At 37.9% G+C, this 24,494-nt stretch overlaps 1 protein-coding gene and 1 long non-coding RNA gene across 3 annotated transcripts in view; both read left to right on the top strand.

The window, feature by feature from the left end:
- LOC139793156 (uncharacterized) overlaps positions 1–24,494 on the top strand; it is a 569,166-nt gene that overhangs the window by 134,840 nt on the left and 409,832 nt on the right. The window lies entirely within an intron of this gene.
- Positions 660–22,739, top strand: LOC139793153 (desmocollin-1-like). Of its 2 annotated transcripts, XM_071737408.1 has the most exons (17): positions 660–905; positions 3,362–3,446; positions 5,871–6,070; positions 6,532–6,657; positions 7,570–7,725; positions 8,678–8,822; positions 9,820–9,986; positions 11,348–11,482; positions 12,706–12,891; positions 14,328–14,587; positions 14,788–14,930; positions 16,609–16,824; positions 18,430–18,663; positions 20,635–20,756; positions 21,115–21,351; positions 21,992–22,037; positions 22,123–22,288. In XM_071737408.1, exons 1-16 carry the CDS (start codon positions 867–869, stop codon positions 22,025–22,027), a joined length of 2,487 nt encoding a protein of 828 aa, XP_071593509.1. In that variant the 5' UTR covers positions 660–866; the 3' UTR covers positions 22,028–22,037; positions 22,123–22,288. The 2 variants fall into 2 exon arrangements, with proteins under 2 accessions (XP_071593509.1, XP_071593508.1); XM_071737407.1 differs by lacking the exon at positions 21,992–22,037 and having other exon boundaries at positions 661–905; positions 22,123–22,739.

The following is a 24,494-nucleotide window of genomic DNA, read 5'->3' as shown; positions in this document are numbered from 1 at the left end:
AAAAAAAGTTACAAATGAGTAAAAAGTTGGTTTTGGAACCAGGTGTTAAATAATATTTCCTCTATCTACTAGCTTGCAATATGCCATTCCTGGCTCAGGCCAGAAGGTCTTCAACTGCATGGGATCTCCTTGGAAAGCCCACAGCTCATGTCTGCAACTTCACATCTGAGTTCATTATTATTTCTGCTTTTACTGATCTGAAGCCACTTTCGAAACCGCAAGGCCAGGAGACACAGGTGAGCACACGCAGCCTGAAACAAAACAGAACAAAACTCTGTGGAAAGAGAAACCCGGCCGAACACCCCAGGGTTTCGCTCCCAGTGCCCACTCCCGCTCCATTCTCCCCTCTCTCCCCGTCCGGGGGCTGACACCGCCCCACCGAGATGGGACCCCCGTGCGCGGAACCTGCGCGGGTTGTTGAGCGCGGGGCGACAGAACGGGGCGGGTACCGCCGCTGCAGGCCGGGGCAGGCCCCAGCGGGGGGATGGGGGGGGAACCGAACTTCCCCAGGCGTGTCTCCGCGGTGCTCCGCGCACAGGCGGGGCGGGGCAGTGAAGGGAGGGGACGGGCAGCGCCTCGCCGCGGAGGTGGGCGGGTAGGGCCGGGAAGGGCGGGCGGGCGGGGTGTCCCAGCGCCGTGCCCGGGACAAGCATTACTCAAAAGGTTTTTAAAAAAAAAAAAACGAAGTAATTAAAGTCGCCGCTGCTGCGCGCGGTCCCACCCTCCCCACCGGCCGGCTCCTGGGGCAGACGGGAGGGGACAGAGGCAGACGGCCTCCGCGGAGACACGGCACCTCCGCCTCCTCCGGCACCGCGCACTCGCTTCTTCGCACCGACGGCGGCGGCGACGGCGGCTCAGCGCGCACCATGGCCCCCGATACCCCCCGTCTCGTCCTCGGCCTCCTGGTGAGTGGGCGGGTGGGCGCGGGGGAGAGCGCTACGGAGCGCGGCCGCGCAGCCCGCTCAAGGCGCCGGGCCCTGACACCGCGCTTTTAACTCCGCGGATGCGCAGCGTGGAGGAGAAACTGTTGGAAGGGTTGATTCGTATTGCTGTATTCCCACTGAGCGTTCGCCCGGACGGGTCTTTGCGAGGGGCGCGCTGGGGTGCGGGCGCAGGAGCGGGCGGCATCCCGCGCCCTGCGCAGGGGAGCGCGGTGGCTGCGCGGCCCCGGGGCGCATCTCGGGCTTCTGCAACCGGGTGGGACGGGCTTCGGTGGAGGGAGAAAACCCGGCTAGTTGTTGGGTTTGATCTCGGAGGTTACGAGGTGGACACGTGCTTCGGTCGCTAATGCTACTTCTGGTTATTCATAGGAAAAAGTTAAACCGCAGTTCATTTTATTTAAATGCCCCCCCCCCCTCTACTCCCAATCTCCTACCCCCCCAAACCCGACGGTTCTCCTTTTGCAATGGGAAGGTTCGTGCGGATGGCGTGGACTATGTTAAGGTCTTCGGAAAAGTTATCTGTGCATTTCATCGGTTTCGTTTGCCTTAGATTTACTGTATTACTACCTCATTATTTTCTTCTTATTACATTTTTTTAATTTTTAAAATTTTTGTTGGTGGATGAGTGAAGGTGTTTTGTCTTTGGTTTCCTACCTCCTTTCTGCTGAGTTCACAAAAAGAGGACAGGTGATCGTTTGAGCCTGAAAGTAAAACACTCGGTAGTGCTGAAGCAGTGAATTAATTATTTTGGTATTAATTATATATGTGCATTTGAATGAAAGTGTTACAATTCCAGACACTATGCGTGCCTGCCTTTGCTAAAGTATTAATAATAAAACCTAAAGAGGCCCAAGTGAGTTTATTCATACATCTAATTAAAAAAAAAAAATATTCTTCTGTCTGACAGCAAAAAAACAATACCCAAATGCCCAAAGCTGCTCAGGTGTCATCTTTATATAAAGTGAAAGGACGCTGCAGCTTACTTTTTACCTGGTGTTTCCGTATATCCTGATATCCAGGAATAACTACCATTTATATTTAACTCCTCAGTAGTTCTTTGTGCTGGCAATAAATTATCTTGGCATTACTATTTTAAAATTAGGCGTCATTGATTCTTGAAGTATCTTAGAGCAATGTAATAAGATTGCGTGATTTTAAGAACTTAAGAATACAAGGTCTGTTGGGATAGAGTGTTCGGTTGATAATTCAGTGTATCTGTTAGTAAGGAAAGTGCCTACTAATACAAAAGCAGTGGTGTTTGAGTTGCTTTTTATATCCATATTTTTATATCTGTGTGTATGGAACAGTATGAAGAACTTTTATGATGAAAACATGGAGTTTAAATTGCTGTAATACAATGATTAAATTTCACATTTCAACTTTATTTTTTTAGTTGATCAGAGTTTTTCTGAAGGTTCCTAATTACTCAAAGATTTAGAAGTATTTTTATATAAATGTTTTCACAATAAGAATTACAGATAATTTTCTGAATTTCCATTTTTATACCTTTAATCCTAAAAGTATGTGCAAACTAAAAATTGCTTTCCTTTTTGCTAGACTTTCATCATGAAAGGATAAATGTACTTAAAAGAGCTAATACGTTTATTTACATTTCTCTTTGTTTAATATGCTGTGTGATTTTTGGATTACAGTTTTAAACATCTGGATAGAAAGCAGGCAAGACACACATAAATATATATAAACACACATATATACAATCTGAGGCCAGGACTAAATTGCTCTGTGCTGAGGAAAATCTTTGTACCTCCATATGATTATTTTCATAAAAGGGTCTGTTTATCTACTGCTCATTTGAATTTTGAGGAGGACCCCATTTTGTAACTGGTTATATGGGAGTGGACTGCTGTGATACACGGCGTTTTATTTATGTCATATCTAATTGCTGAAGCTAGATTTAATTAGTTTGTTGAGAATGTGCTTTGAAGATGCAAAGTGATATGTAAGTGCAAGTGTCATCATGTGGCTTTAATAAGACACTTGTCCCTTTAAGGTGGCATCACCACAGATCCACCAAACCGAGTGCTGATGGATTGAACTTTAATACTTGGAGACCTGGTATCTAAACTGGCCAAGAATGCTATTGGAGGGGGTGCATGGCAAAGCTGTATTTTTGCTTTCCACTACTGAGGTAGTAGTGTAGGTGAATTCTTCTAGTCACAGAGAGCTCTTGCTCTTAATGTCAGAACCAGGAGCAGTAGTGAGATTGCATTTCCAGTTTGAAGCTTCATATGCTGTGCTGCATTGTACCTGTCTTTTTAGCTGAAGAGTGCTTTTTCTGCCTTTTCTCTGCCTCATCTTTAAAAACAAAAAAACCAAAGGCAGCTTCGGTAGCTAGTTATTATTTAAAATAGCATGTAATGATTTTTTCCCCCCCCCTGATTTCTTAATTTGTTTTCTAGGTACTGAGTTTGTGCTGCGAAGCTTGCAAGAAAGTAGTTTTTCATGTTCCTTCTGAACTAGAGGCTGACACATTAGTTGGCAGAGGTGAGAAACTGGAAGATGCCCATCGTAATGATACAACATTGCACCTTTGCTGGGATGCTGCTAACAGTGAAGGAAGCTGTTTTTTATTTAATGGAATGAATGAATGGATGACTGGACAGCCAGCTAAACAGCTGGATCAGCTTTTTTATGGAGGATACGCCCTGTGTTTGTTACGGATTTGAACGCTGGCTCTGTGCATCCATTTGACTTCTGTGTAAACAGCTATTGTCAGGCTACAGTATTTATTTTAAAACTAGTATGGCAGAATTTAATGTTTTTGAAACTTGGAATTTTAGGCTTAGAATTTAAATAAGTGTCTTGATATTTTGAAATGCACCCGTAATACACAGTCTCACATGGAGAAAGGAGAAAAAAAAAAAGAAAAAAGAAAAAAGAAAAAAAGGAATATAAAACCCATGTGACTGAGAGGAGAAAGGAAGACTAGGAGACACCTCCCTTCTTCATTTCAGACCAATCTTTAAAAAAGCAGATTTGAAGATGTGGCTTAGGAGCTACTACAGGGTTCTGTGCTTTAATCTGAGGATTCAGAGGTGTTTTATGTAAATCCTGGGACAACAGAGGAATATGTTCCAAATCTGCAATCCTAATCCACATTTCTACTGAAGGAACTAATAAAGAGAATTGGTAGTTCATCACAATACATAGAAGTGCTTAGAAAATCTAACTTTAAAAATTCAAGTTCATTAACACTACTGATAAATTTTAAAATGAAAGTTTGCTTGCAGCTGTTTAAGTATTTATCATGTCTCTAGAAAGTTTAGTGTCTCTCTGTAAACAAATATGGATATACGGACACTTCCTTTTTATTTATATAAAACCAAAACATTACTACAGGGCTATGAAAGATATTGCATAACATTGAACTGAAACTTTTTCCCCCCTAAACATTTAACTAAACCTTTATATCTTGAATGACATTACTTAAACATTTATTGAGAAAACAGTATAATTTTACATTTGTACAAGGACTGTGACTGTACCTTCACAATAACGTGAGCCAGGATTTTATTGGAGAGTTTGTAAAGAAAAAAGATCCCATGTAGTTATGGCTAGCTGAGCATAATGTTGACTCTCATAACCATCAGAAACAAGATGTCCAGTCTGGAATTTTTGGAAATGTGGTGCTGTAATATACAGCAGCATGAGACACCTTTAGGTGAGGCAGTGATACTCTCGTCAGTACTAAATTTTCATTGTACAGATTGACAAGGAGTCACTGCTGTGGTGTTATAGAAAGACTAGGAAGTGTTTAATTGAGCAGTTAAAAGAAAGACAGAAACAGGAAGGAAGAAAATACTTCATATTTAAAATTAAGCTTTCAGTCCTTGCATCCTTGAAAGAGAAATTAAAATTAGTTTATTGAAAATATCATCTACGTATATTTGGTGAAATTCTGAATCTACTCTAGGTATTTTGCAGTCAGCTTCCATAGAGCAAGGTCCCATCCACTATGATTTCACTGAAGGAGTATTGAAAAGTCTCGAGAACATTAGACTGGCACCTCTTGTACTCTGCAAGGGTTATTAATCCAGTTTAGGTCCATGACCTTCATCTTTTTCAGGGTCCCAAACTGTTCTGGCTTAATGCTGTAGTACTACTGCAGTTATTTATGATTATCTTGGTTTTGCTTTTTCTTGAGCTGCAGTGTGGGATTAGTAGCTGATGAACCAAGTTTATTGAAATGCACTGAAGTTTATTTTAGCCACAAGTGATAGCAAATGCAGTAAAAAATACCTGAGAAGTATGCTGAACTTCCCTACTACTTCCTATAAACTGAATGGGATTCTATCATATGCATATTAAAAAATTGTCAATCGTTTGTTCTAGAGTTAGCCTTTATCTCTGTCATCTGTCTGTCTCATAATTTAAAGGCCTTTGTCCTCCCAAGACTATTAAATCATATAGTACCAGTCAGTGCTTTCCTCCTAAGGGCAAAACTTCCAAGATGTAATATCTCCATTGGGCATTTGCATTAATTACTCATCTTCACTGATTTTCTGGGGCATGGAGTACAAGAGAAATGTAATTGCTACTGATCCAATAATTAGGGTGTCTACAGTGTTGGGGTTTTTTGTATTTAAATGTATTAGTCCACCTCTCATGCTTCAATAATTTTACCAGTGTAATAGTATCTTGTTGAAAGATACCCATGAAGCATCCATGTCATTTAGGAAGTAATTATCAACACAAGAGTTGAAATTGATGTAAACTTAGTTGCATCTGAGTGCATAAATAGGTTCTAGAATTTATAATTATGATGCTTAAGGACTGAATGATCAAATTTTGAAGACTCTGTATGTCAGTAAGTAGAATTTTTACTTAGGGTATGGTTTTTTTTTTTGGTTTGGTGAGGGATGTTATTGCTTGATGTTTGAATTACTGTCTCAATGTTTTTTCTCACAGTTGATTTGAAAGAATGCCTTCAGTCTGCAGACTTTATCAGTTCCAGTGATGGGAACTTCAAAATCCTAGAGGATGGTTCTGTGTACACAACATCTGCTGTTTCTTTGTCTGCTGAGAAAAAGATTTTTAACATATTACTTAAAGACAGTCAAGAACATGTACAGAAGGAAATACATGTTAGCTTGGAAAAAGAAGAAAAGGTGAGCTTTTAATTTCAAGATACATTACTTATGTGAAATACTGTTTCACAGAATACAGTTTCATGCTGGGCAGTTGAGTTTTGGAATTCAAATAATCAGACAAAGCACTCCAGTCCAGAGTGAGTTTTTATTTAGCAGTTATTGCTTACTGTGTTGCTTACATCAGCAGACTTGCTTTCTGGAATGGAAGATGCTATCAAGGAGCTTAGTTGGGAATATCAAGAATCTTAAAAGCTATGTTTGAGGAATTAAAGCAGATTTTATTTGAGCAAAGTATTACAATGAATGAAAAAAGTCTTGGAATACTCAGAGAGGAATAATCAGAAATTAAGACCATGGAAAAATAAATACTCAGTGGGAAAATTGGAATGGAGGGAAAAAAAATGGAAATCCAGGATACTAGTTAAGCAAAACCATTCACACATACAGGATATATTCTTACCTGTCTTTTTGTATTCTAGACTCAGACACAGAAGACCAGGCATGCTAGAGATGCAGTTCTCAAGCGAACCAAAAGAAGGTGGGGTCCTATTCCATCTGTTATGATAGAGAACTCACTGGGACCTTTTCCACTACAAATACAGCAGGTATATGTTATGCAAATCCTATATTTACTACACGATCTAGTTTTGTGTGTCAGTTTTATGATAAATGAACAAAACCCAGCTCTCTCATATTCCCTACTGATGCCATTCCTACTATTACTCCTCTGTTTTGTTCTGTCCTGTTCATTATTATCTGGTAACTGAAAGGACTTGTGATTGTAGTTGTTGCGATGAACTAGAAAAGTGCAAAAACTGTTAAAAGGAGAGAAGGATATCAAAATGGAGCTCTTGGGCCTGGAAATCTATTAAGTATGTGATTAAAGAAAAAAACAAGCCAAAAGAGAAACACCCCCCCCCCCTGCAAAATATTGCCTAGAAAAAGGTTTACTAGACGCAGAGTGGGAGGAAGTCTTACCTGCATGTCTACAATGTTTTGGAGCTCAAGGTGTATGCCTGTTCTGTTGAAGACTGTGTATGGCCTGTGTTATTAGGAAAAGTACTTACTGTAAGAAAACAAGTAGGCGTGAAAGAGAAATGCAAGAACTAAAGTTATCATGGATCCATCTAGCCTTCACTAGATTACAGAGTGGCTGGTAGCAGATGTGTAGAGACAAGTGTAATAACAGAGTCTGTGCAGAGCAGTCATTCCTCTCTTAATCTTAACCTTCCTAAGTTCTGGCACCCAGTAGGTAAAGAAAGTATTTGGGGAAGAGAGTGTTTGTACATAGATAACTGCTAATGTTACCTCCTTGGTGTTTGTGATGTGATGCAAACAGGTTATCTGAATTGGCAAATCTCTGGACTATGCTCTAGGTGGTCGTCTTTGCCCTGACACTGTAATTTCTTTAATTGTTCAAGGTTCCTGCTTGTGCTTAATGTGATAATGAGAAAGGGAAAAATGTATTAGAATGATACCTCTGTTTTCCATTGGGCTTAAAAACATCTTCTTCATAGGTCCAGTCAGACACAGCTCAGAACTATACTATTTATTATTCTGCAAGTGGACCAGGAATTGATCAAGATCCAAAGGGTTTGTTTTACATAGAAAGAGAAACTGGAAATATCTTTGCTACTCGTGCAGTGGACCGTGAACAATATCCAAGCTTTCAGGTACAGACCTAAATTACAGACCTAAATTCTGTAAATTTTCTTTTTTTTTTTTTTTTTTTTTTGTGTGTGTCGTATATTTAAAAAACTGTGTTACAAGGGAACTGGGAGCAGACAAAATCTGGAATCATCTATCTGTCCTGAGTAATATCCTAGGTGCTGCAGGGATGAAGTCAGAAACAAATGAAATTTGCTTGAGATCATCTAGATCTCAGGAGTATTTTTGCTTTTTACTCCTTAGACCCTAACTGCACCATAGACTGAGCTATTGGATTTGTTTGAATTGTGGGTAGAATTTGAAGTTATCCCAGAGTTTTTAAGGGAAGGTTGAAAAGGTCTGCCTAAAAACATCATGAGAGACTCTAGAGGGCTGTGGTTTTAACATCTCTTTCTAAGGCTCTTCAGTTTTGCCATTTTGTTAGCAAGGTACACTGCTCTCTCTGCTGGTTGAGAAGTGCAAGAAGGGAGATCGTAGAAACAAACAGCTTGTAGAGAGATAATTTGCAGTACCTATGGTTGCAATTTGTTTGACTATGTTGTAATGGGCAAATAATTTTTCTGTTCTTGATTTTGTTCTAAACAGCAGTATTTACGTCTAAATTTTTGGTAAGGTTGAGATTGCCTTGTGGAAAAATATTGTGTTCAAGAGACTTGGAAAAGTGTTTGGCACAGTTGGAAGGTGGGGGAAGAAAGTGATTCAATACTTACTGCACAAGAAATGGAAAGGGGAAGAATTTGAAAGTATTTAAAGATTTTATATTGCTAGCTTCTTAAAATACCAGTAATGTAATCAGTGATATCAATTTCTGTTCCATGTGGCTAAAGAGCCTGGTCTTCAGAAAGGTATGCTTGGCATACTGTATTTCATTTTATTGACTCCTCTGTTAGACTAAAAGTGTAGTGATACTTCATGTTACTTAAGCATAAAGCCAATTACTTCATATATGTCTTACAGATCATTTGCTTTGCAACCACTCCAGATGGTTATTCACCAGAGGTACCACTGGTGCATACAATCAGGATAGAGGATGATAATGATAATGCTCCATATTTTACTCAGGATGTTTTTGAGTTTTGTGTCCCTGAAAATTCCAAACCTGGTAAGAATTGTTTTAAATCAGTGAACACAGTTAGTGCTGCTCAGCTCAGTTACATACTAGTATGACTGGGTGTAATTCTGTCTTTTACTCAATTTTAGCAGGATTTCCTAAGGACAATTTCTTCACAGAAAAGGCTGAATTTGCAAAGAGCAGCTCAACATTTCTTAATGATTAGCAATTTCAAAACACTATCTCAGTCACAGTGAAAAGTACTATTAAAAAAAAAGTTTTTTTAAAACCTGAGGTGAATCAGTTTTTCTAAAGTGGTGTAAGAACTTTAGAACACTATTCTTTTCATTTTATTCAAAGTCACCTGTTTCCATAAAATGTTTTGATAGAACAGTCGTTTTCAGTGGGTAGTTTCCTAAAAAGCTAAGGTGCAAAATGCCTTTGATTAAGCTTATAGTTTGTGTCTGAAATGATAAACTAAGGTAGGACTTTCCCTGTGTTAAGTCTGGGGTCTGAAGTCTGGGTTCAAAATTTATCAGAGGACAAAAGCAGGGAGAAAAGTGGACCCCAGAGAATAAGAAGTGCAAAAGCTGTGTTTTGCCATTCCTCCCTTATCTCTTAGTCTAGGGGTTCAAACTTGCTGCAGTTCGAATTGTGTCAGAGAACACTGAACCTCTCCTTCCAGCCCTCTGGCAAATCCTGTTCAGCTGTGTTGGGGCTGCTCTATGAGGTGTCACTGTCCAAAACAACTGAAATTTTATTATTTCTTTTAATTATTCTTTCTGACAGCTGCAGTGATTGCAGCTTTGTCTTCTTCTAAGAAGAAAAAAATAGCTGAAGAATTAAAATAGACAATTTTTTTTCCTGTATTTTTAGTATTACTTACTGTGGGTTTAATTTATTTTTTTTTTCATTGAGAGCTAAATGACCAAATAGCTATTTTCAGGTATCAAAAATTGAAATACCTTTTCAAATAATTATTTACATATTTTCAAATAATTATTTACATATTTTTCTGTATCTAAAAATCGCCGTATTGTGTTCACAGGTATAGTTGTTGGAAAAGTGACTGCAGAGGACAGAGATGAGCCTTATACTCTGCATACTACATTGAAGTACCGTATTGTGGCACAAAATCCACCAATAACCCCAGCATTTTCTTTACATGGTGACACAGGTGTCATTTCTGTATTGTTACCGCAACTGGACAGAGAGGTGATCTTTTCTGATCTTCTTTTTAGCTGTCACCTAGTACACACAGATAGCTTCTTCACTCTGAATTGTTGACGCAGGAATCACCATATAAACAATTTCTATTGGGTTTTTTTTTCTGTTTCCCTTCTAAGGAGTCTTCTGAATCTTTAATGAAACCTGTAATTGGTTGTGTTTCTGCATAGCTCTACCATATTCTAGCGAATTTTGGCAGAGGACCTCCTGCAGCTCTGCTACTCAATTTCTTGTTCAAAAATCCTATGGCTATTTTTTTTTTCCTTTCTCTGTTCATGAATCCTGTAAGCCACTGTTTCTTCCTAATCAAGCTCACTTTGAGGTCCTTCTTGCTTCTTTACAGGGAAGATAAACTAACTTTTCTGAAAGTGGTCAGCTGTCCCATAACTCAACAGAAATATCTCCAATATCTGAAACCTCCACACTAATATAACATTTCCTAAAATTAAAGTGCAAACCATTTATTCATATCAGCTAGCTTTCAAGTAAATAAGACACCGGAGGGTTTGATTGGTTTGGGTTTGATTTTGAGATTTTTTTTTTTTTTATTAAATGTCATGTGAGAGATCATTTGTGCTAAAAAAAATTGCAATGTTTAACTTGAAGTAATATTTGTAGCATAAGACAGCCACTGTAGAAAAAAATTGCTACAGGCACATCTTTTTTGAGGATAAAATGAGACATATTCTGGTATACTTACATTTCTTCATGGCTGAAAATCCACTCTAGCAGTGTGTAGCAAAACTGTACACTGGCAAGTATACTGTACAATTCTTTTAGCTAGAGAAAAACAAATTTCAGGTATTTGGAACTGGAGTTAGCATCTTCAGCCTTCTGCTGTTGTGAGTCAATTCAGGGATTTAAATAGGCTGCTTATCAGGGATCTCCTTGAAACTGATAAGGGCAGGACTCCTTCCATGCCCAGTCCATGCCCAGTGGAAAGCATTGCCTTGCCATGCACAGCCCATGGAAAGGCTGATTGCAGCACTGCTTCTGGTCAGCCTTGCTGAAATGAGGCATCACTTGAAACACTTCATCAGGTGGAAATCTAAAGGAATACTGTGCTGTTCCAAAGGGCAGATGTAAATAGCAGATGGAAATGCATCTTTTGTAGTTTCCAAAAGTTCAAGTATTGGGAAATAAGGCTGACATAGTGAGAAGCTTTATTTGATACAGGATATAGCGTACCTATTACTAAGAGATACAGTGCTGCTTAGTCACTAAAATGTTTTACTTGTTTTCCTTTTGGAATGGGATAAAAAAATTTAGTCCTACTCATCTGTAACTGTGAGGCTAAAAAAAAAAAAAGAGTATGCCAAACTTCTGTATGTTTTTATTTATCTTTTCAGCTGGTACCCAGTTACACTTTGTTAGTTGAAGTCAGAGATATGGCAGGTCAGCCTTTTGGTTTGTGCACTACAGGAACAGTTGTCATTAGAATCGAAGATACAAATGACAATGCACCATCCTTTAAACAGACACAGGTAAGTCTCCATAAATGAAATGTATGTAAAAAAGTAAAAAAAAAAAAATCCTATTTTTATTCCCTAATTTCCTGATGGTCAGTCCCTGTAATTCGAAGCCTAATGCCTTGAGGCAGTTAATGCCAATATGGGCATTTGAGAATGCCTTGTTGGTTTTTGTGCCCTTTGATAATTAGACCTATTGCTACATTGTTTTGAGTCGTTTGCCTTATGTCCACTGGGAGAAAGGTGACATGACTCATTCATTCGCTTCTGCTGCAATGCACATCTTAGAAATCCCATAACAGCAAGTTTTAGGGAGGGGCAAATTAACTCTTTGACCATCTTTTGGCTACTTCTGCACTGCAAATGCATGTTTTGGTGAAAAAGATCCAAGGATTTTCATGGAGGTTTTCTGTGCTTTTCCTACTTTTTTTCCCTCTTATTTATTTATTTAAATTACTTGTTCAGCAATAGCTTGAACTCTGCCTTAACTCTTTGCTTCTTGCAATCCATCTGAATTACTAAGGACAGATAGCATATCTCAGTAATCACGTGTACAGCTCAAATACCACAAAAGATTTTTCTAGTATGAAATTAATGCAAAATAATTTGTTTTCCATAAGGAATACACATACATTATCCTTCCCACTTACTGCTGTACCATATCAGCAGTGATATTCAGGATTAGTCTTATCTGTGCTTCTTAAGCTTGTACAGAATAACACAGCTCTTTAAAAAGGTAAATTAAAAAAAAATCCTTTCATCCATTGCCATCTGAGCAGAGAGGTGCATTTTGCCCTTCTTGGCTTTCCTTCAAGTTCTTGTGGTTTGTTTTTCTGTATTTTTTTAATTTACCCCAGTGCCTTTCTTCATGCCAGCTTGATCATACTGTATGCAAATTAGCATCTATAGCTGATCCAACTGAAAGGAACTGTGTTAATTTACCTTTCCTGGAAGGAGAATTCCAGGCTTAGTTATGTCACTGACAGTTTTGAGTGGTTGAAGGGGCTGAGTTTCTAACTGTGCTGGCAGGAAAGGTTTACTGTTTCACTTAGGATGCAAGGGAGGAGTGGGGAAAATATGCTAATATATGAAAACAAAGTAAATCATTACAGCAGCTTGGTAAATTGACCCCTTGGGTTTAAGCAGTCCTATTTAAATAAAATGTTCTTCAGTCCTGCATCATGGAATGGTATTATATAATTTTAAGTGATTTTTTTTTTTTTTCTTCATATTCCAAGTATGAAACACGAGTGGAAGAAAACAGGGTGAATGTAGAAATACTGAGAGTCTCTGTTATTGATCTTGATGAACCTGGTTCACCTGGCTCAGGAGCAGTGTATGAAATTATAAGAGGAAATGATGATCGGTCCTTTGAAATTACAACAGACAAAAACACAAATGAAGGAATACTGTGTGTTGTTAAGGTATGTTAAAAATGGAACTCTAGGGGAAAATTCATGTGTCTTCAGCTTTTAAAGCCAATAATCTATATTGCATTTTTATTCAAAAAATATCTGTAACTGTCAGGTAAATCATGCTTTCCTCCTGATCTGAACTCTTCTGGAGCTTTGTGTGTGCATAGTTCAAGGAATTCCCTTTGATTTCTCATTCTAGAAGAGCTTAGTGCTTTTGCTGGGGTCCACAGCTGGAGTTGTTTAGGCTTAGGAATGTAACTGAGGAATGCTTCATGGTGTTGTTTTTAACAGGAATGGTTGTGTGGCAAAGGAGGGGAGGTATGAGTACCTTCCTCCAGTCTTCCCTCTGGGGGTTGATAAAACTTACTCAGCATAAAACTCTCCAGGTTTTATTTTGCAAGGTAGTGACTTCAGTTTTGCTTTTCTGGGGTGCAAGGGAGCCCACATACACCTAACTTGTTACACACAGTACTTTACAGATGTGAGGTAGAAGGACCACTGTACCTGTAATTGAGCATGTTCTTTTGCCTCTTCACACCTCTTATAAATATATAAATAATATATAAATATATATAAATGTATATGAATAGCTCTATTAAAGGCATATGATGACCTTGGAGAAGGTATCTGAAGAATACATGGTAGATACTTGCTTGTCAACCCCCTAGGTTCAGATCTATTTGGAATGGGTGAAGTCTTAAAAGGAAATGTGAGTGTCAGGGAGATGGAGTTAGGCTTTTCTCTATGGTGACGAGTGATAGGACAAGGGGTAATGGGTGTAAGTTGGAGCATAGGAGGTTCAAGTTGAATATCAGAAAGAATTTTTTTACTGTAAGGGTGACAGAGCCCTGGAACAGGCTGCCCAGGGGGGTTGTGGAGTCTCCTTCACTGGAGACATTCAAAACCCGCCTGGACACGTTCCTATGCGATGTACTCTAGGGGGCCCTGCTCTGGCAGGGGGAGTTGGACTAGATGATCTTTCAAGGTCCCTTCCAACCCCTAGGATTCTATGATTCTATGATTCTATGAAATAAATGTAGGTGCTATCAAGCAGTGTGATTGACTTGTCCGGGAATGGAAATGTATGTAACTTAAAATAATGGCTAGCGAGATACAGGAGGAGAAATCTCCCAACACATTTAATTCTTAATTCTATTAAGAATTTACTGTCAGAGTATTAATCAAAAATTTTGCAATGATTTTGCTTATCTTATTTTAGGGGTAGTTCCTCAGGTTCTTTTCTTTGAGTAACTTAGAACTCTAAAATTTTCTTAAAAGTCATGTCCCTTTACTGTGTCTCAAGCTGGATGGTTCTGAAGGATAACTGACTCCTTTTGTAAATAAATGTGGTACAGTTTTATCTATTTAATAATTTGGCACTGAAAACGACGTTGAGTTTTCTATTGGTTTGAATGAAAAAAACCAACACGTCACCCTTGTTACAGGGACTGGACTACGAAGCTGCCAAGCAGAGGGTTCTTGTGATTGCAGTCAACAACGAGGCACCCTACATGCTGGCCCCACATTCACAACAAGTTACCCAGAGCACCAGCTCTGTTACAGTGCACGTGCTGGATGTAGACGAGGGGCCGGTGTTTAAACCCTGTCACTTGCGCATAGATGTTAAAGAATGTGAGGATATTGGGACGAGTATTGGGAGATACATTGCAGAAGATCCAGAAACTGGAAACAGTGAAGGCATATGGTATGGAACAATTTTATCTACTCGATTATTTGGAGTATGTTATGGGTGGGTTATGGGAAGGGGGAAATGTTGTTGCCATAGGTATGTGTGTGTACATACCCATGAGTGCATATGAATACATGTATCTATATGTGTATGTATGTACATATACACGTGTATGCATATTTGAGATCTTTAAACAAACAAATTATTTTTGACAGCTACCGGATACCACCTGGCCAATGTAATTGGATCAGCATAGATGAAAAATCAGGTGAAGTCAGAACCATTAAAGTCTTGGACCGAGATGTTGGAGAAATGAGACGAGGTCAATGCAATATCACAGTCCTGGCAATAGACAGAAGTGAGTGTTAAATGTTGTCAGTATTCTTTGTGGTCTATAACAGATGTTTATGTAGGCAGTTTGCACAAGGACAGCTATACAGGTTCAGAGCAGAGGCCCACCTAGTTCATTGTTTTGTCTTTGGAATAGCTCTATCAACTGCTTAGGGAATATTACACATCTAGGAAAGCATTTAAGAAATTTGGTCAAATTCTCAATGTTTTCAAAAATTAAAATTCCATTTAGTATTCTTTCTTAGGTTTAAATAGAGATATTTTGCTGTGGGTGGTATTTTATTTCCTGACTATTTTCTTAAGGGGTAGCACATGGCGGCCATGAAGTTAACAACAGAGAAAGCAGAGAGAGAGAGAGAGAGAGAGAGAGAGAGAGAGAGAGAGAGAGAGAGAGAGAGAACTTTTTGAAAACAAAGTTATTGACCTCACAGCTCTTACTACTTCCTCCTGTTTGACTTCTTGCTTTCGGAAACCCTTAACTTAAAAGGACCTCTAAGAATTGCTGTATTCATTGCTCTATATTATTGTTCTCTTCCTCCGACTCTCAGTCATTTAGCTCCTGTAATGGTGTTCACACTATTGATGAGCTCTTACAAATAACTCTGAGTGTAATTGAAGGGTCACAAACTCAGATTCTCATTCTAGAATACTTTGTAACTGATTTAGTGTGTCAGGTATGACAACTGATTAACTTGAGTATATGTATTTATTGCAGGAAAAGACATAGGTTTGCTTCGACATCATCTAGTGAAGAAGATTAAATACACCTTTCACTTCTCAAATGCTAAATGTAGCAAACAGATTATCAAAGAAAAGTGTTAGGCTTATAGTTCTCACTTTTATTCTGAAGTATGTATCTTATATTAGAAAGGGAAAATGGAGTGCCTTTATAAATCCAATGGCAGGGTTTAGTTTGAGCCCTTATGAGTTTAAGCATTGGTGGGAGTAAAAAGGAGACCTTTGGAAGCTGCTTTACAGCTAAAAAGTCTAAATCTGTCCAAAGCTTGCATAGTAAAATTAAATGTAAATAACACAAATTTAAATGGTTTAGAACTTCCGTTACATACAAATTAAACTTGATATATGCAATGAGGTGTCTCTAGAAAGTTTTTTAAAAGTAGACAATGTAATTTCATTGGAATGCATATATACAAGCAGTGACCATTCTTGTATTGGAAAAAATATAATTAGAAGGGACAGCTCATTCACTTCTTTCATGTAGACTTTGGTGACACAGTACGTGTTATGGTTGAATTCTCCTACCACATGGTGGCTCAGACAGAAGAGTCGGCTGTGTTTTTATTCCCAAAGGAAGAGAGAGTAGGGAAAATAGAATTTATCATCTCTTCCCAGAAGTAGAAAGGCTCAAAACCTTTACTTTCTGCTTTGAAATGGCTTAGTGTCCTTTCCCCCTGATTTCTAGGTGCTCTCTCTCCTCTCCTCCTTCTGTTAGAACAGCATTGGTCCCCACACAGGGAGCTGGTGATCATTTCTACAACTAGCCAAGCAAAGAGAAGCATCCAAGAGAGAGCTGTGAGAAATCCCTGTCTCTGATACAGCAGCTGCTTTCCACCTTACTTCTAAACTTGGGTATTAGAGTTGGTATTTCATTGTGAAAGCTTGGACAAGAACGAATATGTGAATGTTAGAAGTTAGTCCTAAAAGTAGTGACTTTTATCTCCTAGATGGCAAAACAGGCACCGGAACAATCCAGGTTGTCATCCAACCTGGGAACAAGAATCATCCACGAATCACTACGACTGAGTATGTCATGTGCAGAGACAGGAAACCCATCTGCCTTACTGCAGAGGATGGTGATGAATCTCCTTACAGCGCACCTTTCGTGTACCGCTTAACCGACCGTAGCTTGGCTTCCATGTGGAAGTTGACTCGACACAATGGTATGCCAGGACTACTCCCCCACTGGGCTGTTGGTTGCCAGAGGAGGCTTTGGTACCTCTCCCTGGGGTGGACTGTAAGAATAGATTAAGTGAGTGTGTGTTTGGAATTGGTGTAGTCAGTGGGGCTAACAAGGTAGCCCTGGTGATCTCTTGCAGTACCTCAGTTTTACTTGCTGTACAGATCAAGAGTATGCCAGAAAAGTAGGGGAACAGCTTGAGTATTCATTATCTTAACTGTTCTGGACTTGAAGTGTTTTGCAGAAGTTAAGAAGGTGGCACTGTTGGCATCACAAAAGCAAGGAGAATGACATTATATTCTGCCTCTTAAAGCATAAACAACAATCTGTCCCCAGAAGTGCTGTGTCAGCAACCAGCAGCTACCTGAAAGTATGATGTAAAAAGCTTAGGTAGGAGAAGAAAAAAATGATGTAATGCATTCTGTCGACACCTCTGGAAAAATAAGTATACATTCATAAGTCATAATTAATTTATGAATGAAGTAGCTAATAGTTAAAAAAAAAAAAAAAAGACAGCTTTTTTTAGGCTGCTGTTATGGTGGAGAACTGGAAAACTGGAACTTTAACTTTAAAATTCTGGCAGTATTTTTTTCTTAATAATGCTATCAGCCAGCACATTTTTGGTAAAGCTGAGCTGGGTGGAAATAAACCATTACTGTCATCCTTATATATTGATGTTAGCTTTTATAATTTTGATTGAAGTAGGTAAACACTTCGTTACCAAAGTATTTAAAAAAATTTACTGATGTAAAACATTACAGCCAACTGTAGTTTCCTCGTGGGTGCCAGATGATGGCAACAGCAGCATTCCATACATTTGTTGTTATGTTATCAGAAATAAGCCTGAAAAGGGTCTGATTCTGACATGTTCCATCAAATAACTACTAATGGAAAGCAAAAGACAGCCAAGTTTGAGACAAAAGTAGCCTTAGAGTTTCAAGATTTGTATTAGGCAAGTTGAAAAAAAACATTTTACGCGGTATGTGTAGTTTCATATACCTCATCACAAAGCAACCGTTGTGTGCATCAGTGTCTACCTGGTACATATTTTTAACAAATTATTTTTTTTGCCTTTTAAAGCACATGGTCAGTAATTTTTGACCCTAAGCATGGCAGCAGATTAAATGGATTTTCCATCACACTGGGTTTGCTTGTTCCCACTGAATATAAGAATAGAGCTAAAGAGTGGAAGGGGTATAAGTTAAGGTTACAATTACTCCAGTCACACTACTTAGAAATCTGCTTAATAAGCATCAGATCAGTTGATGGTCCTCACTAGTAAGCCCAAATAGTGTCATTCACTACCGTGAACTGAATGAGTGGAACAGTTTCAAATCGTACATTGTCGGAAGGCTGCATAATGTTTGCTTTTTCAGTTCTAACATTTAAAAGGTATAAATCCTCCCAAGATATTCTGTTATTGTCAGCACATTTAAGCTATCTTTAAACTAGCTAATGCAGAACTGGTAGCACTCCAGCTGTACCAGTAGGGAGGGTTGTGATTACAGTCATGTCTATGACAACAGGATTTTAGTTACTGCTAACATGAGATCTGGTTTTGTCTCTCTTTTTTTTTTTTTTTTAACAGACAATTCTGTGTATCTTTCACCAAAGGGTGATGTTCCATATGGAATATATAGAATTCCTATAACTGTGACTGATAATGGAGGAAAGGTAGGCGAGAACTACGTAACTGTTAACGTCTGTGATTGTGCTACTCCAACCGAATGCGATGGGGAGAGCCGTCAGCTTGCCAATGGAAATGTTACCCTCGGCATATGGGCCATCCTTGCAATGATCCTGGGATCGCTGTTGTTGCTGTGTAAGTACACCTCTTTTTTTTAATGCAAAGTTCAAAACAGTTAAAATTAGTTGAGAGCACCTAATTTAAGCTTGATTCAAACCTATCTGTTTTTTTCTGCTTAGGCAGCTGTATAGCCGTCATCATTGACATAATGTACCTGCTCTATTTGTATTGGTATCACAGGCTTCTTGCTGTTGTCTTGTCTTATAGTTACTGTGTATGGCCTTTTCTTCATTCTTTAAAGTATGTTTTGCATATGGTGTTCTGTGTGTTAATATTAGCAAGGCCGAAAAGCCTACATTCAGCACTTGAGGTGAAAGAGGATGGGCTTTGTAGTGCTTGTCAGATGTCTTGAGGCGAGTAGAGCAAAGCTTGTGGGTTTAGTGATGGCTTTGGGATGCACATTTCTGTTTGCCAGAATTCTGAACTGAATTCCCTAGAGCCTTTTGTGACCTTTCTTGTATTGTGGATTAAAATATGGAGTGTCTGAGACACTGGATTTCATGAGGGATTTTACAAGAGCCATCGTAATTAATGTTGAAAGACAGGTTGGATACTTGCAAATGGACCAAACCCTTGAATATGATGTTCTGTTACTGTAGTTGCCCAAAGACTGACAGATTCTTAGTAGATTCATATTGCTCTTAACCAGTGAGGATGTAACAGTGATACATAACTAGCAAAACCAGGTCAGATTCACCAGAATCGGATATAGTCTTGCTAAGTCTTTAAAAGCCACCAGAGGACATACTGGAGTAACAAATACTTCAGAGTCTTTTTTTAACCCTTTCTTTTATTTTTTCTTTTCCATTTTACCTGTCTTGCTCATTTGCCCTGTCCAGTCTCAGCTAGCTGTTCTTAGGTAGATGGAACATTAGGACCTGCACATGGTTTGAAGGTTAGATAGATCCATGTTTTATCTGAATGGGGCGGGTACACAAATTTGTGATATGGCCTGAGGGTGGAGCTTTCAGATACAGAGATGGTCAACAGGAAAAACTGTGAAACATCATCTAGCTCTCTGACTGCATCCCTCCCAGACAGAGCCATTGTTTTATAGCAGCTAGGGTTTACCTTGTGTAGCCTCTGTTCACTGCTGTCATGGATGTCTTCTTCCCATCTGTCAGCATCAGGGTGCTGGATGCACTGATGCAGATCTTGCTGACGGCTGCAGAAACTGAATGGGCTTGAAAGTGGCTTTTGGTCAACTTCCACTCAAGTTTACGTGTTCAGAGGTCAGATTGCTCAGTGAGAAGTTAGGCAGAACTCTTCTCCTTGCGTGCTTCTTTACTTTTAAGCTATCAACTTTAGGAGGAAGGCGTGGTTCTCTAAATGAAATACTTGGTCCTTTGTTTGGGAGAGGTATTAGTTGCTCACGATTTTATATGAAGTCATTTTGGCGGAGTCTCCATGGCAACACAAAGTATAGGAAGAATAAGATGATTACAAGGAATTAAAAAAGATTGTTAGATTGTTCTTAAAGACCATTCTTGAAGTCCTTCAGGGTTCTTCTGAATTTTTCTGTGAAGAAGAATTTTCTGGTATTGGGACTGTTAACTTACATATTAGTTCCTTATGATGCAATTTGACTTATGCATATTCATACATGAAAAATGCCTTATATTAAGCCTTTTAGTCTTAAGACATGTTTTTTCACTTGTTTTTTTTTTTTATGTAGTTAATGAGAAATTTTGCAGTCATAATGTTTTTGTAAATGATGCTTACATTTCTTTTGGGGAAACCAAGGTGCGTTTTATAGGAATGTAATGGTTAACAGTGTAGTGAAAGCTCCATATACTGTTTGAAATAATGTATATCTGTACAGTTTGGAGTATGGATATTTTTGGAAATTTTTTTTTTCTTCAAACCACACTTGATGGTTAGTCATTTAAAAAGACTAAGACAATAAATTAATTTGTTATCAAACAAAGTAGATACCATTATGAAGTAAAGCTCATAGTATCTTCCTTACTTATTTCCTTTCCACAGTAATTCTGATCACAATTTGTGGCTGCTGTGGTGCTGGGGTAATGCACAGGCAAGTGACTGATGATTGTGCCAATCACAATTTAATAATTTCAAATACAGAAGCACCAGGAGAAGAAGTGATGGTAAGTTGTCTATTTATTTATTTCAATGTAGAACCATGTAATTAAGATATCCATAACATTTCAATTTGAGATCTGTATTAACTTGAGTAAAGGTTGAGGGTTTGGGTCTTGTATCATATATGAATACAGCATTTTTTTCTACCCACTTTGTCAAAGTATTCTTTCCAAAGACTACCTGGTGATCTTTATACACTAAGTACTAAGGATAGCTTTTTGTTCAAAATGCCTCATTGCAAAGATGGAGGCTTTGCAGTTTTCAGTATTAACGGTTCCTTATTTGATGTTTCATCTTTTAATTTTAAAAAGAAAAAAAGTAAAAAAAGTAATTTAAACATAGAATACCGCATCTGTTTTCTAGGATCAAAATATAATTCCTCTACAAAATACAAATGATCAAGGGGGATATGGAATAAAAACAGGAGATCAACAGACATTTGAAATGGTAAAAGGAAGAGGGCACACCTTGGAATCAGTCAAAGGAGGTGGACATCAGACTCTGGGATCAGTTAAAGAAGGAGGAGGACAACCTATGATGGATACGTGTAGATATTCCTATTCAGAATGGCATAATTTCACACATCCACGTTTAGGCGAAGTAAGTATTCTGAAATAGTTGTTTGTTTCTTTTTCTGGAGTGTAGATTATGGTCAATATATACAAACTTTCCCAAGGAAGACATGTATTTGTGCTAGCAGGTGCCTTTCTGATTTTGTTTTTGTTTCATTTTTTCCTCTCCTGTGCTTCCCTGCATCCTTTTTGGAATATTGCCCTCTCAAAAAGTGATGGTTCATATAATTTAGATATAAGTGTGACTGACTTTCTTTAAAGTATATGCAGTATGCTATTTTTCTTTCAGACTACTTACTTACTTAGAATAATGACTCAAGATTTCCTGAGTTTTTCTGAGAATGTCTGTTTGCTTCTGTTCTTACTGCTTGCTTTGTATGAATTTAAACCTGATACTTACCTTAGCAGGGAGGCAGGAATGAATGTACAGCGTTAGAAGTGTAGTTACTCCATGCTTGGGATCAAAAACTCTCACTACTTGTTTAACTAATTAAGTGTAAATCAATCTATTAATTTCAAGTGGATTTTAGTTGCTTGGCAGGTTGTTTAAACAGGCTCTTCCTCTTTTATTGTAGCATACAATATTATTAGAAATTATTTCTTTATTAAATACTTATATTTTGTAGTCTTAATGATATAGACCAATCATGTGCGTTTTTTGTATGTAGGAATCCGTTAGAGGACACACTCTGATTAAAAATTAATCAATGAAAGGTAAATCAAAAGAAAATTATTTTTATGCAATATGTTTAGGATAACAATTTAAGAAAATAATCAGATGTGTTCTTTTCCTATGCAGAAGGTGCACCTATGCAGACAGGATGAAGAACAGAAGCACTCTGAAGATTATCTGCTTTCATATAACTATGAAGGAAAAGGATCTTTGGCTGGCTCTGTAGGCTGCTGCAGTGATCAGCATGAGGAAGAGGCACTTGACTTCTTAGATCAGCTGGAGCCCAAGTTTAGGACATTAGCAGAAACATGCATAAAAAGATAAATGTGCCTTTCACACTGCTGAAAAAACTGTAAATAAGCGGCTGTCACACTTTTTGTGGTATTAGGTATTTTGGAATTGAGGGAGGGGGAGGTTTATCAAAATTAATATAGTCTGGTGAGAGTGTAAGTAACTCTTACTTTAAATATACAACGTTTTTAAATGTCTGCTAGATACATTCCATCAGAAATAAGGGATTCAAAATATTTTTTCTTTAGACTATGTTAATAGAGTAGTGCTAGTTTCTATTTAGATTACATTTCCTATTTGTGTTTACTTAAAATGCAGAAGTTGTTTTTGTCCTTTTAATTAGTTATTCAGCTTCAAAATTTTATTGGCTTTGGAGAAGGAAAGCTTTTTGACTCACTGTTTCTTTGTTCTCTTTTAATTCTGTAGAAATAAAACAAAAAACATTACTGGTGGATATCAAGTACCTTGTTAATTTTTAACTTATATGAACTGCGATACAAAATGCTTCTTGATTTTTCACAACAAAAATACTGATGACTACATAAGAAAGGTTTATATTTTGATTGAAAATTAAATATATATATATTGTATATATGTAAATTAATATTCAAAAATATATTTTTCTCCTAATGGGCTACCACCCATCAACTTGCTATCCTAAGGGATTTGTGGCATCACCACAAGGGTATCAGCATTGTATGCGAGTATATATTTTTCTTGTAAGGAAATAAAAGTTAAAAAAAAAAATAAAAATCAGGAAATAGGGGTAACTATCGCACTTCGAATGAATGCGAGACAAATCTCATGTTTACTTGACATGTTAGTACCTCAGTTTCTTGTGAGTTTTAACCTAGTATCATTGCAGAAATTATGAACATTGCCAAGAGTTTTGTCCAGTGGAGCTAGCACTATCTTTTTTTACTTGCCCTGTTACAGACTTGAAACTGTTTCTTTCTGTAAGTAGAACAGAACGTGACAGAAGATACAGCTCAAATGGACTGAGCATACACTGGATTAATAACATGTTTTAAAGATAGCTTTTTTTGAGATGCAAAATTACATGTCTCTGGCAGAAATCATCTGAATCCTGTTTGTTATTTTACAAGATTGAGCATACATATACACTATATACATATATATATATACACAAAAAAGTCTGAAATAACTTTGGCAGATGACAGTAGTGAGATCTGAATGCTGCCCAAAGTTATTTCTGTAATTCAGCCTCTGCTTCACAGGCTTTACATGTTTTCAATATTTGCACTCCTGGCTAAGTAATCTGTCCTTTGCACTCCTGGAATTCTCTTGTTCTTTAAAAGAACATCTTCCTGCCTATGAGAAACTTGTGCAATTACTTATTTCTTTTGCTCTAATTATGCTTTTAGAATTTGCTCTGTAAACATATGTCTTAGGGAGATATTTTTAAATTTTACTATAGCTAATGATCTGTAAAAGGAATTACTATGAACAACAAAGAGTTAGGCTGCTCTGAATTTCAGTGCTTAGCTGCTGCTGACTTCCAGTGGTTGCAGTTCATTCCACACAAATTACGGTCAGTGAAAACCTGTAACAGAATAAAAAATTATCCAATTTGTAAAATACAGCTTGTAAAACCTTCTGTTTCATGCTGTAAATGGGCTTCAGAAAATTCCTAATAGGAACAAGCTGTGGTGAATAGTTTCATAGACCAGAGCTAAATGTATTTTAGTCTATTTTTTGAAAGTGTTGATTAATTCATCCTGAATAACATAAACTGCCAGTGGAAAGTGGAGCAAAATACTAGTTGAGAACCAAGGTGTTGTGAACTTACTTGATTAAAAAAAAGTGTGCTAACACTATTATTCTGAATAATTTTATCACTAACATAAATGAGTTTTGTTGTACATGAATAGGCAGATCTGTGGCTTGTGTAAGTCATGGTAGCTCTGCTGATGCCAGTGGAGCTATGCTGACTTTATAACAGGTAAAGATCTGTCCCCTCATGGTTTCTGTGCTTCTTTGTGTCTTTAGTTATTGGTGATACCCTTTATAAGGTATTGTTAATGCCTCTTCCATGCCCCTTTTCATGTTTGTTGTTTTTTGGGGTTTTTTGTTTGTTTGTTTTTTTTTAAATGACACAAAAATCCTAAATAAGAGAATGCACTCCTTTGAAAGTTACTTGTGGGGTGATCGGGAGAAACCTCTGGAAATAAGGTTTCTTTCCTTAT

Source organism: Heliangelus exortis, chromosome 2 (assembly GCF_036169615.1).
Source record: "Heliangelus exortis chromosome 2, bHelExo1.hap1, whole genome shotgun sequence".
Lineage (NCBI taxonomy): Eukaryota > Metazoa > Chordata > Aves > Apodiformes > Trochilidae > Heliangelus > Heliangelus exortis.
This window is presented reverse-complemented; position numbering and strand designations above follow the sequence as displayed.